This window comes from Danio rerio, chromosome 2, assembly GCF_049306965.1.
Source record: "Danio rerio strain Tuebingen ecotype United States chromosome 2, GRCz12tu, whole genome shotgun sequence".
In the NCBI taxonomy this organism is placed as follows: Eukaryota; Metazoa; Chordata; class Actinopteri; order Cypriniformes; family Danionidae; genus Danio; species Danio rerio.
The window spans coordinates 43,592,978-43,612,699 of NC_133177.1; the positions used below are offsets into that span (position 1 = coordinate 43,592,978).

The following is a 19,722-nucleotide window of genomic DNA, read 5'->3' on the forward strand; positions in this document are numbered from 1 at the left end:
TTTACACAATAAGCACATTGTAACAAACTATTAATTCCTATGTAAGTACATATTAGTTAAGGCCACTTAATATAAAGTTGGACCAATTTAGTTTTGTGCTTTGTTTTATCCACCAAGAAAACAGTGTTATGCTTGGCATTTTAATAAAACATTAATACCACACATATCCATGGTCAAAACTCTTTTCAGCTCTCTGTGTTTTGTTCCTCCATATTATGTTCTCTTTGTATTCCCTACAGTAATATTCAACAAATAAATCCATAATATTGCGGCAGAAAGACTTGTTTCTCATTTTTAGGGTTATCCACGGTCCACTGACAGTAATTTGTTAATGATAAAAAGTTGCCTTTTAATATTCGATGGATTAACTGGGAGAATAAATCCACCTAATTGTACATTTTTGCAATGCAGACTGAGTGTTTAATTGATGTTAGCTCCTATATTTCACGCAAAGCATCATGGCATTTAGAAACAGTTAGATACTTTTTTTTTTCTTTAGAAAACTGAATCATTAAACTAATATAAATTGGTGATTATATTACATTTCAGTTAACTGCAGGCTTAAATCTGAAATCTGAACAACTCCAAAATGATTTATAATGCAAGAGGAGTTTTCCAGCTTAGCTATGGACTGAGCTTGAGTTGACACAAATTCAATTTCCTTCACAGGGAAGACCCCACCACCCCAGAGTTCAGTGTGAGTACGGTGGATGAATGGCTGGATGCCATCAATATGGGCCAGTACAAGGACAACTTTGCCAATGCGGGTTATGTTTCCCTAGATTCCATTCTGTACATCAGCATGTGGTAAGTTTGGATGCTAACACAAGCACACTTACTTTATCCTGAGTGAATATGTGTCTTGTGTGATTCATATTTTAAGTTTTATTTAATTCACATACAGTTGAAGTCACAATTATTTGCCCCCCTATAATTTTTTTTCTTTTTAAAATTTTTTAAATATTTCCCAAATGATGATTAACAGAGCAAGAAATCTTTCACAGTATTTCCTACAATATTTGTTCTTCTGGGAAAAAGTCTTATTTTCGTTTTAGCTACAATAAAAATGAGGTATTATTATTATTATTATTTTTAAATAATTTCGGTCCCACTTTATATTAAGTGTCTTTAACTACTATGTACTTGCATCGAAAAAATAAATACAGTGTACTTACTGTGTTTATGATGTATTTGAGAACACTTGTGGTGCTTTTGAGTTGGGATAGAAGTTGGGTTATTTACAGGTTTGATGGTATGGGTAGGTTTAAGGGATGGTCAACAGTGTATTTACAAATGTAACTACAAAAGTTAACTACAGATGTAATTACATACATGTATTTAAGTACACATTAAATACATGTATTTACACAATAAGTACATTTTAACAAACTATTAATTCCCATGTAAGTACATATTAGTTAAGGCCACTTAATATAAAGTGGGACCATATTTTCTTTTGATTGTCTGTAGAACAAACCACTGTTATACAATGACTTGGAGGCTAATAATTAAGGAGAGCTAATAATTCTGCCTTTAACCGTTTTTACAGAACTCACTCAAATTTTAGATCGTACTACTTTGAAATCCTAATGCTTAATACCACCCTTTTACAAACCACCACATTTGACCATTTTGTCGGTAAAAATAGATTTTGTTTTAATTCTTATTTTATTGTTTTGCATTGTTTTATTAGCCACATTTTATTATTTTACTTTCAAAGTAATTTGGATGTAGATTGTTGATTTTGCAAAGCAGACACAATACTTGCATTTGATATGCCTTTTGATCAAATCACTTAGTAGACAGCCTCTTCTTTTCATTGCCTTTTTTATTATGGATGATGTGTGAAACTTTAAATACATCTCGCCTAATGATCTCTTTGAATCACTTGCATTTTTCATTTTGCCATTTACATCAAACCGCTTTGCATAAACAAATAAGGACATAAATGTTAATGACATTGTATCCACATTAATTACAATTCATTGTCTTAGCTTGCTTGCTTTGAGCTATCTTGTTCTTTTTGAGAAAAATACAAATAAATGTATTTGTATTAGATCAGGGTGGGGCCAAGTCGGAGCTCTCACTCTGATCCCCCAGGCTTTTAGGTTTACAGTATTTTAAATGGGTTCTGATTACTGACTAACTAGCTGAGTTTCTGGCACTCAATTGCGTATTTTGAAGTATTTTTGCACATGGTAAACAGTGCTTAGCATATATAACTACACCGCTAACAAATCTATCTTTTAAATTAATATTTTTAATAGTAAGCTTTACAATATTATATTTGTGCATATACATTGAATTAGTCAGTACTGAAGCCAAATCTGGAGCTTATCTAACAAAATAACATATAATAATGGTCCAAAAACGAATACAGCCAAATTTATGCTACATAAATAAATATTTAATACAAATTTAAAAAAAGAGGAAAAATCAACAGAAGCAAAAAATGTAAACATTTAGTTGAAATGTGCTTGAATTTAATTGTATTATCTTTCAATTTCTAAATATGTTTGGTGACTAAAATATTATTTTAATAAATATATCTGTTTTGTTCAAATGCACCAAAATACATTGCCTAAGTTCACTGAGAAATCGATACAAGTATTCGTTTTCAAAGCAGGGTGTACATATGCTGAGCACTGTATATGGAAACTCCATTTAAAATATCTTAATAAAAATCCCGTAATTCGTAAAAAAAAAAAAAAAAAAAAAAAAAAAAAACAATTACGCTTTCTGGAAAATGTGTTAATGTGAATAATGGGTGATTAAAATGAATTTGCTGAAAAAACTCTTACATAGCGATTTATTAGATGTCTCCATTATGCTTTCTTTGTTTACTATTGGATACTAGGTAATCAAAACCACAGTCGGCCACTCTTATTTTCTACAATTTTTTCAAACTTTGAAATGATTCGCTTCACATTAAGATGAAAAATCGGCTACTTTTTAGTTAGAGCTTATTAGTTTGTTGCTTATTAGAGACTTAGGCCGCGGTCACACCACCTTTTGACCCATAGACTTTCATTTATACGCATGCAAATGTGGCAGACTGGAAACTCAAGCTTGAATGAAAACTTTTGCATGTTGCTGTGTTGCAAAGTTCAAGCTTGTTGAACTCTGACCAGTGAAATCACATCATGCGATTGCTTGAGACCAATAGAAGGTCAAAACATGACCTCTCTGTACAGAAATGTAAAATGTGGAGCAATCGCTCGGTTTTAACCGTCTAATCCGGCCCCTTTTCGCAGGGCCGTAAGTCAGATTTTTGCATGCTCAAACTCTAGTGTGACCGCAACTTCATTAGCTGATTACTTAAAAACATGACAAAAGACTCATGGCACGACATATTGCTCCTTGATTGTTGCTTCTGTAACTGCACAGCAAATCAATCTGCAATCTAATATTACATAATTTCCTAAAACACTTTTCCTGTCTCTCCTTTTACAGCGAGTTGAGCAAGATGGACGTGACTCTGGTGGGCCACCAAAAGAAGATTCTCTCCGCCGTCCAGAGTTTGCACGCACAGGGGACACACGTGCAGGTATAACAAGCCTGAGAGCAAACAGACTGAGAGTTAACAACTGCTCCCACCACGGTCCCTATCAGCAGCTTCACCACACACCTCAAACCCTGGATGTTTCCGCATACGACCCTTTCTCAGCTTCTGTCCATGCACATCAGAGCTTCCTAGGAGAGGAAAACACACAAAAAATCAGAAAAGAAGGAACAGTAATTCACAGTTTGCGTTTCATTCATGCATATCAGAGGTCGGACTGTTATTCATAGAAAAAGGAGGGTTGTTTTGTTTTCTCAAGTCCATGTTTGGGGTATCAGTCTGTCCTTCTACATCCACTATAAGCCACAGTTAAATGACAGAAGATGTTTATAGTATATTTATTTTGTCATAAATGCTTGAGCGCCAAATGGATTCAACTTGCAGAATCCAATATTTTGGTGAAAGGGTGACGGAAGTTCGCATTTCACCAGCAAAGATGGCCGAGGACATACTGTAAATGGCTGCTGTTCACTTATTGCGGTGTTGCTAATGCAAGCAGGTACTGAAACAGTAGAAGTGTGTGAAGTAATGTTTGATTTCTTGAACACACTTCCAGACGCGTCTTAAGGCAAGACACTGCAGGCAAATACATGGGTTTTTATCTAATGCTAAGAAAACAAGCAGAATCACACATTATTAATTTGTTTCTGTAGATTTACAGATTCTTAAAATATATGTTTTGTTTTTTTTTTTTAATGCAATTTTGTTGAAATTAGCACTTTGTTATAAAACTTCACCTCAGCAGATCTTACAAACACCAAAGTTCAAAGTTTTCTGAATGTTTTTAAACCAAGGGATATGTTCAAACATATTTTGCCTGATTATAGACAATTTATTTAGCAAAAAAAAAAAAAAAAACTATGGCTGTCCATGGTAGTTTCCAAATGAAATCCCCTAAAATCCCCTGCATAAAAAAATGAATAAATGTATGTCATACTTTATATTAAGTGGCCTTAACTACTATTTTATTCCATTAAAAACAAATACTATGTACTTACTGTGTTTATAATGTGTTGCAGATCACTTCTGGTGCTCTTGAGGTGTTGTACATGTTTGGTGGTATGGGTAGGTTTAAGGGTGGGTTAAGGTGTAAGAGATCGTCAACAGCTTAATTAAATATGTATTTACAGAAATGAATTACACATGTAGTTACATGCAGGTATTTAATCAGTCATAAGTACAATGTAGTTTACACAGTAAGTACATTGTAACAAATGATTAATTTGTATAACGCCACTTAATATAAAGTGGGACCAAAATATACTCGCAGGTGTCAGAAAATGAACCTGTAAAAATAATGTTCAGATTTTTCTGAATAGAAGTACACAAACATTGTGCATTTTGAATTGAATGTCTCATTTGCATATTTAAAGATACAGTTTACGGAAAAATGAAAATGCTGTGTTGTGTTGAACACAAAGAAAGATATATTGAGGAATGTTATCTGGGTTCGACACATTGACATTGACATATTTTTGTTCCTACTAATCGCTGATTTATTTTCAAAAAAATTCAGAATATCTTATTTTGCGTTCAACAGAAGAACACAAAAGAAATTCATAACAGTTTAGAATCACTTGAGTATGAGTAAATTGTGAGGAAATCTTCCATTTTTGGGTGAATTATCTCTGTAAATATAACAACTATGAAAACAATCCAATCAATCGCCAGGGGAAGTTCAGTCATAACTATTAGTTAACTATTTGTATGTACCTTAATGCAGGGGGACCAACAGTTTTAATCCAAAAATGACCAGACTAACAGATGTAGAAGAGCCGGAGTCAGAGATTCAATTAAAAGAAAGTTTACTGAAGATAGTTTGCAGTTTCATCAGCAGAAGCTAGCTTCAACAATCACAAAGAATTTGTAGATGCTCTGATCACAATCTTAAAAAAAACAAATCTCTCACATAATGTTATTACCCATGTCATACATATAGATGTTTCAACCTGATTGGTTAAAACACAGATAGACTAAGAACATTTTGAATGATGTCTCAATATCTCAAACAAAGAAATGTCAGACTGTTGAGAGGTGAGCCCAGCCTGTGAAATGATCCACTCAGAAATAGAATACACACACACACAAAAAACAATCAGTTTCTTATTCAAGGCTGAGTGTACTCTGTCGTCTTATAAAACCTGGTTAAAAGCTGGTACAATCTATAAAAATATGAATAATATTTAATAATTCATTACATTTATATATCTTTTCTGAACACTCAAAGCGCTTTACACATTAGGGGGATTCTCATCATCCACCACCGGTGTGCAGCATCCACCTGCATAGCGCGATGGCAGCCATATTGTGCCAGACCGCACACTACACACCAACTGATTGGTGGAGGAGACAAAGTGATGAAGCCATTTGTGATATGGGGATAGTTTGGAGGCCGTGATGGAAAAAGTCTCATTCAAAAGACAGCGCTCACTGAACAGTATAGAGTCCCCTTCACTCTGCTGGGGTGTTAGGACCCACACAGACCGCAGGTTAAGCACCCCTTCTGGCCTCACTAACACCACTTCCGACAGCAACCTAGCTTTCTCTGGATGCGCAGTCCTGCTTAACTTTAGTGGGTGACTATGTGAGGGTTGGAGAGAGCTAGCACATCCAAACTGGCAGCTTACATACAAAGAAATTGCGTTAAAGAGATTTAACACACACACAAAAAATGGCAAATAACTCAGGAAACCTTTGTTTTCAATTCTTCAATAGTCCAGATCCACTCAAGAGGTGTCCATGGCTAGGGTAGTTCCCAAGGAAACAAATAATTTGGCATACAGAATAAAGCAACGACACACATATTTTTCAAGTAAATTGGGATGACACTAAGGTCATTACATATTCTAGGCTCTAAAACATTTAACTTTATTAATAATAAAAAAAGGATATGTGTTGCACCATACTCGAGTAGACTACCTTCACAAAGTACACTTTCTTCACTTTTCACCTTCAGTGTCTTGCCTTAGATCAAAACAGAAACATCTCCGTCCATTCGCCGCAATGTAAACCACTTTGAAAGCTCATTATGACGTTCATGTGCACCGCTTACGTTGACGCTCGTAGTGCGTGACGACATACTATTGTACTATAGTGTATAAAATGTACAGTGTTGATTAAAAAAAAAAAAGACGACAAAAGCGCAAAAACAGGAGAAAAGCTAGAATGTTTGTAATGATGTACTTTTCTTTAGTATGAAGAGGAGGTCGGACGCGGGCGTGTGGTGGCGATTTCACCATAATAACTCATCTCTGGAATGTAGCATGGATACTAAGCTTCGTCTATGATTGACAGGTGACAGTGACTGCAGTTTTTTCACTCAAGTGGTGTCCTTAGCTGCTTGATTTTAGATGCCTTATTAACTGTGCAGTTCTCTCTCTTTTTTCTCGTCCTCCCCTTTAGAAACAATATCATGAAGTATAATGTATATAGTATTTATCATTGCGTCACTGAGAAGCTGGAGCTCCATATTAAAGCGAGGCTCAACATGTTTACGGTTGTTTTAGTATGCCGTTTATGGAGACGCATCCAATCGGTTTTCACAGATTTATTGGGCTGAACTCAATTAATTCCGTATGCTAACTTTACTGAGATTAATTTGCTGCACTGTATATTTTTGTACTAGTGGGGTCGTTCTGTAAAGTAGAAGTCTACCTGTTTAATTTTAAATATATATGAGGCATAAATACAGGAACGGATGGTCAGTATTCAAATAAGAATTCCCTGATGTCATTTCAAAGTTAGTCTTGTTTTATGTCATGATTTGTTTTGAGGATTGGACTATAACAAATCACAAGACACAAGATAAATGTAGGATTTCATTTTTCACATTTTTTGCACTGGTTTTGTGGGGAAAACTACTATCAATTTTGCTAAAAGTATTAGAATATGCTGGAAATATGTAGAAACCCATTTCTGCGTAAGGAAAAAGTAATTGTGACTTTTTATCTCTGAGAAAATGTCAAAATTTTAAGACATGAATTATGAAAAATAATACTTTCTTTTCTTCAGATTTCTGAGTTTACATTTCATAACTGTGTTTAATGCGTTTTTGACAAAAATAAATTTATTTATTGCAAGTATTCTAACTTTTTTTTCTGATAATTACAAGATTTCAAAATTAGAGTAGTGAGATATAAATCTAGAATTGAAAGATCAAAAAATATTAATGATTATGATTTATATTCTCAGAATTTACTCTCAAGAGTTTACATTTTAAGTGCAAGTTTTTAGGCTTTCTTGCAAGTCTCATTTAATTCCTCGTGGTTCTAAGATTTATCTTGAAATTCTTTTTTTTTTTCCTCACAACTTTGAATTGTAAGCTTATAACTCAAGGTTCTAACAAAAAAATCAAAAATACCATAGCATTCAGAGGTATTATCAAACAGTTATTATCACACACACAGTTCAGTGTCTTTAACAATTCAAGGAAAAAAATGTAAACTATAAATTGTAAGCTTGTAGCTCAAGCTTACAGCAAAACATTGGGTTCAGGGGTATTATCACACAGTTCAGTGTTTTTCTCACAATTTGAAGGGGGGGAAATCTCAGAATTATGTGATGTAAACTTAGGAATGCAGTCTTGAGAAAAGAAGTTACAATTGTGTGATGTTAGGTTTATAACTTCATAAGATTTTATATTTTCTGTGAAGAAAATGTTCAGAGATAAAAAGATGCACATATACTGTATTCCAGAATTTCGTTTCTGCAGATTCCATGTGGGTTTAACCAAGCACACACAACTACAGCTCCATCAGTCAGAAAAAAAAAAATCATCATCATCATCATCATCATCTGTCATTAGATTATGCATAACTGGACAACTTACGGAAAGGGTTTTGAAACTTGCTTTGTGTACCATGTTTAAAATGGTGCCATTTCCTAACTAAACCACCCTTTAAAAAATGTGAATCACACCTAAATACATGGGTTGCTACTAGCTATTGCACTTTTCTTAAGTTTTAACCATACATATTCAACAACCGAAAAAAAAAAAAACTTCCTTAAACCAGTGCTTTATAGATTCATATGAATACATTTGTTCTACCCTGAGATTTGGCAATGAACTTTGTACACGACCTAAGATTTCAATATGTAAAATAATTGCAAGAATCCAGCAACTCATCCATTTTTATGCTCATCTTTGAATCCAAAATGTAATCTATTCCAATCTATAAAACTATTATGCTGGTAAAATATCCTGATTCAAATTATTAAGACCCATTAATAAAACATAAGCAACTTTTCCAGTATTACAAGCTAAGAAATCTACCAATCTGCTCACCGAATGACTCAAAGCAGGTGATTGTGTGACTAAACAGTGTTAGTGGCAGGATATGTGGATCGTTGTTAATATGATAGAAGATGATAGATGAATCTTGCTTATGAATTGTCTATGGAGTTGTTGTCTTTTTGTTCTGGCCCAGCTCTGTACATGTGAATGATCTCTGTTCTTTTGTAAGCTTTGTGCCCATTTCTCCACACACTGCAGGTTTCTATGAGCTCGCCAAAAAACAAGGGTGTACGCATTGAGGTTCTTCATGTCGCTGTAATAAATGCTAATATTTTTAATTTCTCACCTGAAGCTGTGGCATGTCTTTTCCTTCTCTTAATGCTTATTACATCATACACACAGATATTATGGGACACAAATGGGTTTATACAGAAACTTTTTCCCAATCTGATGTTGTGGCATATGAACTATTACATTTGCACAATTTATGCATCAGATTGCTTTTATTTCTTGTGCTTTGGGTCAGCTGCAAAGACAGAAAAAAGTAAAGCATACACACAATGTGCTAAGGTAGATACTAATCCTCTAAAGTAAGTGTCATGTGTGCTAATTTTGTCAAAATAGAAAAGTTGATCTTAACATTTCCAGCAGCATGCATTTATACTACAAACATCTGAATGTTTTATAACCATCCGGGTCATGGCACCACAAATGTAATGACACAAATGACAATTTCGTCACTTGAGGTGATTAATCACGTATATAAATATAAGGATGCCACAATTCAGGATATGATTTTTCTTTATAAGTTTTACGTTTAAACATTTTATGTGCGTTTTATAGCATGAATTGACTGTTGTGTCTGTAATCTACAAGATGAGATGAGGAAACTCCACCTGTGAGTAAATATTTAATCAAAATTGAATGCAAAATGCTCTAAAGTTAGGGGGCACTTAACCATCATTCCACACTTTAACATGGTGAGCGGCGGTGAAGTCAGGCAACAGAACTAGAAAGCATCGGCGTCTTTCAAATCTGAGGTGTGAGGAGATTGCAGTTTTGCCATTGAGTATAATGCCAATAAAAAAAAAAATGGCGAACAACCTGTCTGAAGGCAGGATAGCAGAGAACGTAATAAAGTCCTCCAAAAAACAACAATCCCTCGCAGAATCCTTCCAGCAAACATACCCAACTGGTTCTGAGACACACATAAAAATAAAAAAGGCAGTAGGGGTGTTTATTGCTAAAGATTTGTAGCGTTTTTTGGTAATTGGAGATGCGGGCTTTTGTTATCTTATAAAAGCACTCAATCCACGTTACAGACTACCGTCTCACACTTTTTTCAGCACTGAGATAATTAAGATGGTTTATTTATGTCAACTGAAGTACACATAATATGTTTATTAACTTCACATGTATGTTTACATCATAATTAAGTGTTCCCCAGTTTGTACATATAGGCTACCAGCAGCTGTGAGATTTCAGTGGTATTTTTTTAAACAATACAGAAACTATTGTACTTTTTTGGCTTTTAAGTAAAATAAAGGATTATTGCAATAAATCATTTTACTTTTTTTTCTCCTTAAATCTTACTGTTCCAGCCTAAGCATAGAATAAACCAAAAAAAAAAAAAAAAAATTAAACTACATACAGTACATATACAGTTGAAATCAGATATATTAGCGCCCCTTTTATTTATTTTTATTTTTTAAATATTTCCAAAATTATGTTCACAGTATTTTCACAGTATGCCTGATAATATTTTTTTTTCTTCTGGCTGTATGTCACAGGGTTATAATGAGTAGCACCGGTGTTCCTCAGGGAACAGTTTTAGCTTCAAATTTATTTACATCTTATACGTCAGATTTTCAATACAGCTCCAAAAATTGTCAGAAGTTTTCTCATGACTCTGCAATTGTCGGTTATATAAAGGATCATGATGAGAGTGAGTATAGGTTGCTTTTAAAAAGTTTTGCTGTAACAAATTGTCATAAATTAAATACTAATAAGACCAAATAAATGATTGTTGATTTTAACAGACATCCACAACAAGCGGTGCCTTTGATTGCCACATCCACAACAAGCGGTGCCAGCAGTCAGCAATTGAGATTGCTTCATCCAGGTACCTAGGATGTGTATCTGAATAACAAGCTCAATTGGTCTGAAAATACAATTCAGGTGTATAAGAAGGGTCAGACTTTTTATGATGCTGTAGTGTCTTCTGTGATTTTTGTTTCTTTTTTTGAATATTTCCTAAATGGTGTTTAACAAAGCAAGGATTTTTTCACAGTATGTCTGATAATATTTTTTCTTCTGAGGAAAGTCTTATTTGTTTTATTTCGGCTAGAATAAAAGCAGTTTTCATTTTTTAAAACCAATTTAAGGTCAAAATTATCTTTAAGCTATAGATTTTTTTTACAATAGTCTACAGAATATACCATCATTATACAATGACTTGCCTAATTACCCTTACCTGCCACTTTAGGCTGTTTAGAAGTGTCTTGAAAAATATCTAGTAAAATATTATTTACTGTCATCATGGCAAAGATAATAAATACATAAAAAGTTATTAGAAATGAGTTATTAAAACTATTATGTTTAGAAATGTGTTAAAAAAACTGTTAAACAGAAATTGGGGAAAAAATAAATGGGGGATAACAATTAAGGGGGGGGGGGTAATAATTCTGGCTTCAACTGTAAATTAAAAATATTACAAGGCTGTAAGTGCAAAAAGTTAACATTTTTGCTTTACGAACACATTTATATTAAGCAAAACAGTGCTGTTCTGACTTGCAAGCTGTGTCACATGTTCGAGAGAGAGAGAGAGAGAGAGAGAGAGAGAGAGAGAGAGAGAGAGAGAGAGAGAGGAGAGGGGGGATTGGGGGGTCAGAAAAGGTCAGTGTTTAAAAGCCCTCCTGTCTCTCTTCTCACTCTATGTTATAGTCATTACAACCAATCCCCACTCTCTCTTTCTCTCCTTTGTCTTGCTGTGCATACACACACACATACACACACTCTCTCTACAGTATATGGAACTCAGAGTCATTTTTCAGCCATCATTAGTATGGCAGGCGGACAGATTTATGGGCAGCCTGTAGGGCCACAATAATACAATCAGCAGGCAAGACAGTACGGATGAACATTACCCACTGTATTTCAAACAAATCATATTGTGTTACGCAAGTTCAAGCAGTACACAAATCATTTTTTTAGTATCCGTAGCAGACTTGTTACGTGTCAAAACAAGCCTCTCTTCCGCAGTGCTGAGAACAGGAAAAATGAAGGTACTTTCTCCATTTAATGAGTATTACATGGGCTTTTGTGTTTCCATTACATAATGATAAACACAGCGTTTATAGAGGAGACAAATCACTAATGTGGGCAGAAAAACAGCGTGAGTCTGCATAAACTGAGAATCAGGATTTATTTATTTCTTTTTTAGATTTAGTATATCACTGAATAGATAACACGATAAGTAAATTATAAGTTTTTGATGACATTTTATTTGCTACAACATATTATAATGTCCAATAAACTGTACAGTTAAAGTCAGAATTATTAGCCTCCCTGAATCATTAGCCCCCACTGTATAATGTTATCACCAATTTCTTTGATATTTCTAAACATAATAGTTTTAATACCTCATTTCTAAAACTGATATATTTAAAGTTTGCCATGATGACAGTAAATAATATTTACTAGATATTTTTCAAGACACTAGTATCCATACTAGTATTCAGCTTAAAGTGACATTAGGTTTAACTAGGTTAATTAGGCAAGCTAGATTAATTAGGCAAATTATTGTATATCAGTGGTTTATTCAGTAGGTAATCGATGAAAATTTTTTTAAAGTGGCTAGTCAGAGTTAATCCTCAAAATATTGTGCTCTTAAAGGGGTGGTTAAACCAAAAAAAAAAAAAATTAACTGCACTCATTATTTACTCATTAATTGCAATTGGTCAAAAAAAGTGTCAACTGAAAGTTGTTTATATATTTTAGCCAACAAAATAAAACCGCCTTTCTTTGGAAGAGTTAAAAGGGAAAGTTCAAACAAAAATGAAAATCTTGTCATTATTTACTTACCCTTTACTTGTTTCAAACCAGTACAATGTTCCTTCTTCTGTTGAACACAAAAGATAAAAAAAAAAAAAATTCAAAAGAAAGCTGAGAACCTGTAACCAAATAAAAATACTAGGACAAATAAATACCATTGAAGTCAATGGTTACAGAATTCCAGCTTTCTTCATTTTTTTTTTTTTTTTTTAGTTTAACAGAAAAAAAGAAACTCACAAAGAACCAGTAAAGGGTGAGAAAATGATGACAGAACTCTTCTGAAGAAAAACTTTCTTTTTTTTATCGTATTGTCTAAATAAAAAAAAAAAAAAAAAAAAGAAATTTTTTTTCAACCCAGGCTCATTCTGAAAACGTACCGCTATATACATTTCTGGAGAGCACAAAGTATGTCCATTCACCATTCACACCTGCCCTTCTCGTGTAAATCCACCAGAGGCTGTTGTGAACTGACTGACAGATCAACTGACCCACCATCCTCCTTCCCTAAACCCAACCAATAGTGTTTTCAAAAGTAATTCAGAAAAAGAAAAGCCTTGCCTGATTTTTATCACGTTTTCAGATTTTACCACATTCTCACCCTGTTATTCACTTGTTTAATTAATTTTTTTTAGCTTCTGTTTTTGTCTTACCCACATTCTGTAATTGTTTTTCACTGGACTGAAACCCCATCATCGTGGTCAACTCTTCTCTGTGTCTCAAATCCTCTGACATACATGGTGAGCTACTGGGCAAACTGATAACAGCGGGAAAGCAGTCCACACGAAGATAAGCTGCTATCACAAAAAGGAGCGGCATCATACCGCCCCATGAAATTTATTTTAAAAACTAAATAAAGCCATACATACTTCTGGCTACATAATTTGCAATCTCCAGAAATGGATATAGGGCTACGTTTTCCGAATGAGCCTATGTTGTCTTTTTTGACCGATTGCAAGTTAAGAACAAATGGCATCAACAGTTTAAAGATTTGAGTGTTTGCTACACAGAAATAGGCAGATTCATCCTGCAGCTCTAGTGGAAAGTGTTCTTGTTAAGCAAAGAAGGCATCGCCAGCAGCCATAGAGTGTTTATTTTACGCATCATAGTAAAGTGTGTGTATGTGTGTGTGTGGGGGGGGCATTCATTCAGGGCCATTTTTAAAGGGGCCAGGGGTCAGTTTTCCAGCGCCGCTCTCTCAAGCCTCCGGAGGTCTGAGTGGATCTATATGACTGCATCCAGACTGGAGCTCCTGTGTTCTTTTAATGCCTTCTGCACTCACATTAAGAGACACCTAAACCCTCATCTGACAGCATGACTGAGAGGGGTAATTACAGCAAACACCCCCGGGATCTGCTGCATGTGTTGTGTGTGTGTTGTGTGTGTGTGTGTGTTACTGAGAGAGTGAGTAAAAGTGAATTTGTTCTCTTAGTGCGTTTTGCTTGTGAATCGGTGTGCTGTTTGGGTTTACGCACGCGTCCGACAAGCCCATCCGTCATAGTTTGGCCTTTCGAGCCTTCTTCGCCACACCGTATAACCTTTTCAGATTATGTCGATGTGTATTTCGGAATGAATCGATTTGTCCTTCTGTGGCCGATTGTTCGCATCTGCTAATATATGGACGGAGGTCTAATTTGTGGCTTGGTAAAATGACACATTATCACAGGGTGATCCATCACGGCGTCTTAAGTGACAGGAGCTCATTCTTTCTGGCCTGCTCGCTGGTGTCATATGATTGCTTAATATGGCGAACATGACAGAGGAAGATGGAGGAGGATTGGATTTGGGTCACATGACAAGGATGGAGAGACTGTCCGGAAATCTAGCCGTTCACTTTTGTTAAACAAGGAAATGAGTTTAGAGACGGGCAGAGGTGAAGTTAAATGGGAGTGTAAATACGGGTGTTTTGGATTGTTGTTGTTGCAGGGTGGGGGGAATTTAGAGACATTAAATTTACACTATGATAGTATTTAGTGGCTAAAGGTGTTTATAGGACACTCAACCAGAAACAGAAACATTTTTCACTTATAAAAAAGTGACAGGACCTGACTTTTAAGCTTGTCTTCTTCATAAAAAAATCATACAAAAACTAGCATAAAATTGTACAATTTAATAATGGAACGAATCCTTAATGACTGTCAGCTTCTCCACCAAATGATGTCACTTCCGAGTCAAAGCCTTAAAAGTGTATTGCACGCATTTTATGTTGAATTTAATGCAGATCTGAAAGGACTGACCGAAACATGGGGACAATTGTAAATGTATTTGTATATTTGTAGTGTTTGAACCTATTTATAATTTCATGTTTTTAATCATTTAATGTAAATGATAACCACTTAAACTTGCTATTTCTGAAGTATTTTTTTATCAGAACTATTAAAGCTGTAGGTTCAGTTGGGCTCAGGACAAGGACAATGACAGGGTTTAGAAATTTGTAAAGTGTTTTTAATAAAAAAATATAAATCAGAGAACCAAATGAACAACATATTTCTTTACAGAACAAATCACAGAAATCAACCATCAGTCCATTTTAGAAATTTTTTAGGATGAAATACTTTAGTAACACTTTATTTTGATGGTCTACTTGAGTATTAGACCAATCTCCTTCACCAAACATTTAACTGACTATAAGAAACTTTGCAAGTACATGTGAACTTACACTAACCCCAAACCCCAAACCTAACAGTCTACTTTTAATGGAATGAGAATTAGTTGGCAAGTAGATGAAATGTAAATTATATTTAACAAACAGACCATCAAAATAAAGTGTGACCAATACTTTCTATTCACTGTTTTTATTTCAGAGACAGATAATGTTTCTAGTAAAATGTTCCTTATTTTTTTTCATTTTAGAGAAAAAATGTTACTGTTTTATTGGGTTACATACTTATATATATATTTTTTTTCTTCTGGATAAAGTCTTTATTTCAGCTAAAATAAAAACCGTTATTTTTATTATTTTTTTTATCCATTTTAAGTTCACAATTATTAGCTGCCTTAAGCATTATATTTTTTGGATTATCTACAAAACAAAACCATTGTTATACAATGATTTGCCTAATTGCAGTAACTTGCCAATTAACGTTAAGCCTTTGAATGTCACTTTAAGCTGTCTCTTGAAAAATATCTAGTAAAATATTATTTACTGTCATCATGGCAAAGATAAATCAGTTATTAGAAATGAGGTATTAAAATTATTATGTTGAGAAATGTGTTGGAAAAATCTCTGTTAAACAAAAAATCATCATATTTTATGAAGTTATTACTCTAATTTTAGACCTGCCGTGAAGGTATGTACCTCACTTTGAAAAGTAGAGCCCTTTTTTTAATTTTTTTTAACAACAGTAGAAATGTTGTTTTTTTTTAAGTTTGAAAAGCCTTGTCAAAAGTATTTTTTTTTTTTTTTGCTGTCAGAAAGGTTTGTTAGTTGCTAAGCAACAGATGAACACTTATTTAAAGGCACAGGGCGAAAGTAGTGGACACTGAAATGCAGGCAGTCAGTTTGACCGTAATGGTCATTCAGTGTAGAAATACACAGAACTCTATTGGGTTTTGTAACAATAATACAATGAAATACTGTATACACAGTTAGCATTTCGCAAATGTCAGGGTACTATAGTGATATGAGTTTTATTTGAATAAAGATATCAAAATACTAAATACTGTATTGTTATTATCATTATAGTATTTGTATTATTTTATTCCACTAGTATTAAGTAATATATTCAATTGCATTTAATTGATACATTTTTACATCACATTTCACATACTGCATATACCATAAACACTTTTCTTTAAAATACAAAATACAGTTTCACTTATTTTACCTTTATTCAATTTAATGTTCTACTTGCCAATCCTTTATTAACTAGTTTTAAAAATTTACTTTCAATTTATAACTAAAATTAATTTGAAAGCAAATTCTACACTTTTTTGTGTATGCTGTAGAAAGTCCAATATGCCATTAAAAACGTATTAAACTATGAAGTAAATAAAATTCTAATTAAAGTAACAAAAATACATTTTAAAATCACTTTTTTACAAAAACACAACAATTATTCTGGATTCCTTCTTTCTTACTCCAGCTGTGGTTCGTTGGTTTTATTTTTATTTTTTATTTGTGGAGTAATCTAGGTTGATTAGTGGTGACATTTAGCGTTAGCTCCACACACTCTCGACCTTTTCTTTCATTAAAGAGAAAACAAAACGTTGAGCACAACAAGTGTAATCCTCACATGACAATGACTTGCAAAAAGGTCAGTAATGAAATCCGCAAATATAGCATGCTAGTTCGCTCGTCATGCTAGCTCACAGCTTTTCATCCTATAAACCGAATTTTTTTTTCTTCAAAATTCAGATAAAATGTTAAATACATTATAGTTTCATTTTCTTTTTGTAAACAAACTTGCATTTGTTGATAGGGTTCTCACTGGTTTTATAGTAGTTTTGTTCTGTTGTGCTTTTTTTGTTGTTATTTGTAAAAATACTTCAGATTTACTTGATAAAATTTTCTTATTAGCAATTTAAATGAGTAAAATTGTAAAAAATTTGACTAAACTCATAACAAGCACAATTAACTTGTCAATATCTTTTAATACCCACGTGATGTCTAACCTATAACACTTCTAAATAAATTACTAAAATGTATTGATTACCTTTAATTGTTTATTAAACAATCTAAATAATTATTTCAATTAGTCAAGTAAAGTTAATTGCTTTTCTAGCACAAGGAACATTGCTTTTATCAAATTACGTTAATTTTGGCAGTTACAAGTTAGTTTTTTTTACGGAGACCCGTAATGTACAAGATGGTGGAAAAAAAAAAAAACTAGTTGAAAGAAAATAAAAAACTGTGGGAGAAAAAAAAAATGGGTGGGAGAAAAAAGAAAAACTGAGTGATAGGAAAATATATATTTTTAAGTCTTTGTGTCCCCTCGCAAAGATGTTTTGCGTTATCTCACAAAACTGTTGTTTGACAATAATTTCCTGTTCACTTCAAATGACAACCCTCCCTTTTTTTGCCGGGATTCTACCTTATTTTACCATTCTATCCTGCTATCATCCCATTTATCTCCCATATTTTTAATCTTGAAAGCATGTTGAAATTAATATAATATTGTCTGCATTCACTTTCTATTCATTAAGTCAGTGCGTCGATCATCACCCTTCATATGCAACCTCTGAATCAATGAATGCATGTTTAAGCACTGACGGACGCACTCCGTATGATAAACTGATATGATAAAATATATACTTACTATTATTAGGTTTATTCATAGTTATAAAACATCAAATATTACAAGTGAACAAATTCTAATATTTATCTCTTCTTACTTAATTTATTACATGAAGTATATGTGCAAATATTTAAAACTTTCCTTAGTAAAATCTAGTTATCCTTGAAATTTAATATTACAATTAAGAAATGATGACAGTAAATGTATTAGATTTTACCACACCAAAAAGTCTATTTACAGCTGAACTTACATGACTAACACTGCTTCAACAGATCTTGTTTTTCATGAAAATGTGAAGTACATGTCGGTTTACTCTCCTCTTTGTAAACTGAATCGTGTTTGTTTGCTGGAAGAGAAAAGCACAGCTGGTTTTGCTGTGGTTTCGGGACACTCTGGGAACGTGGGATTGTGCGGTGACAAATTCCTCTGTGTTTAATATGATCCGGCTTCTCGCTAAGCTTTTGTTTGACTGTGGTAGAGGATGAGCTACGGGAAGAGTGGGAGAATTTCAGCTAACAAAGGGGATCTTCACATTTAACTAGATTAGTCCGGCCGTCATCATAATCCACTTCTGCAAAACACATCTACAGGGACAGGGCTTTACTCACAAACAGCACTGTAAACGTTCAATGAGGGCCTTCAATGATATACAGTTTGACCACTGTGAGCAGCTTTATTAAAACTGAAAATCAGCCTCACTTGGAGACAATGGATGCTTCAAGAGTGCATTTTTCAGTTGGGACTTTCCTGTAGCTACTAAAATGTAATCATAAATAATTTACATATTATGCCCTTGTTTTTGGTCCTTGAATGATGATGTTGTGTAGCGCTAACATTTTTTTTGGTTTTGTTTTTAAGGACACTTAAATCGGATTTAAAAATTTTGATTCTGGAATTAACATATTATTGTGTACAAAGTAAGCAAATTTTAATGAATAAGTTACTTAAAAAATACTGATAAAATAAATACATAATTTTTCAAATTTTAAATACATGAAAAAAATAAATGTAATTAAATAATAAATATAAATAATAGTTAAATATAAAAGTATAATACATTTTTTAAATTAATTGTATTTATGGGATATCATTTTAATCATCATTAAAAAAATAAATAAATAAATACTCTTGTCATGACACACTGAGGACTGGACACAAGAGGTGAGTATAAACAAGGATTTATACCAAATGCAATACTGAAGCATAACTACAGAACGTAGAGAGATCGTTTTAAACTTTAAACAGTTTGTTGCAGACACACAACACACTTTGCGAGAATCCAGGAAGATGAAAAACACAAAAAATACTGGGACGCTGGAACAGGAGAAACGCTGGAGGGAATCTAGGAGAAGCTGGAGTAGGAGAAACGCTGGAAAAGGGATCAGGTGAAACTTAGGGTGTGATTTTCCAGAAAGACAAAGGTAGAGTGAGCGGAGGTGACTTATATACTGTGTGTGTGTGTGTTTGTGTGCAGGTGATAACAATGAGGTATATGCACATGGACTCAGCTGGCCCAGGACTTCCGGTGAATTGTCATCCCATACAAAATCGATACGTTTAAGATCTGATTTCTTTTAAAAAACAGCGATCTTCACTGCCTGGCTGAGATATAAAATGGTTTTCAGACCAAACAAGAAGCA

The 19,722-nt window shown here is 33.7% G+C and overlaps 1 protein-coding gene and 1 long non-coding RNA gene across 6 annotated transcripts in view; one reads left to right on the plus strand and one right to left on the minus strand.

Moving 5' to 3' along the window:
• epha4b (eph receptor A4b) overlaps window positions 1–5,985 on the plus strand; it is a 248,000-nt gene extending 242,015 nt beyond the window's left edge. For 4 of the 5 annotated variants that reach the window (XM_073920825.1, XM_073920799.1, XM_073920805.1 and 1 more), the window contains 2 exons: window positions 670–807; window positions 3,454–5,985. In XM_073920825.1, the coding sequence (XP_073776926.1) occupies window positions 670–807; window positions 3,454–3,553 (238 nt within the window). In that variant the 3' untranslated portion in view covers window positions 3,554–5,985. 5 annotated transcript variants of the gene reach the window in all.
• On the minus strand, window positions 3,990–9,143 carry LOC141378653 (uncharacterized). Its single transcript, XR_012393565.1, has 2 exons — window positions 6,229–9,143; window positions 3,990–5,992 (listed from the first exon to the last, which is right to left on the minus strand). It is a non-coding gene; the product is annotated as an uncharacterized lncRNA (long non-coding RNA).
• Window positions 9,144–19,722: the final 10,579 nt, after the last annotated feature.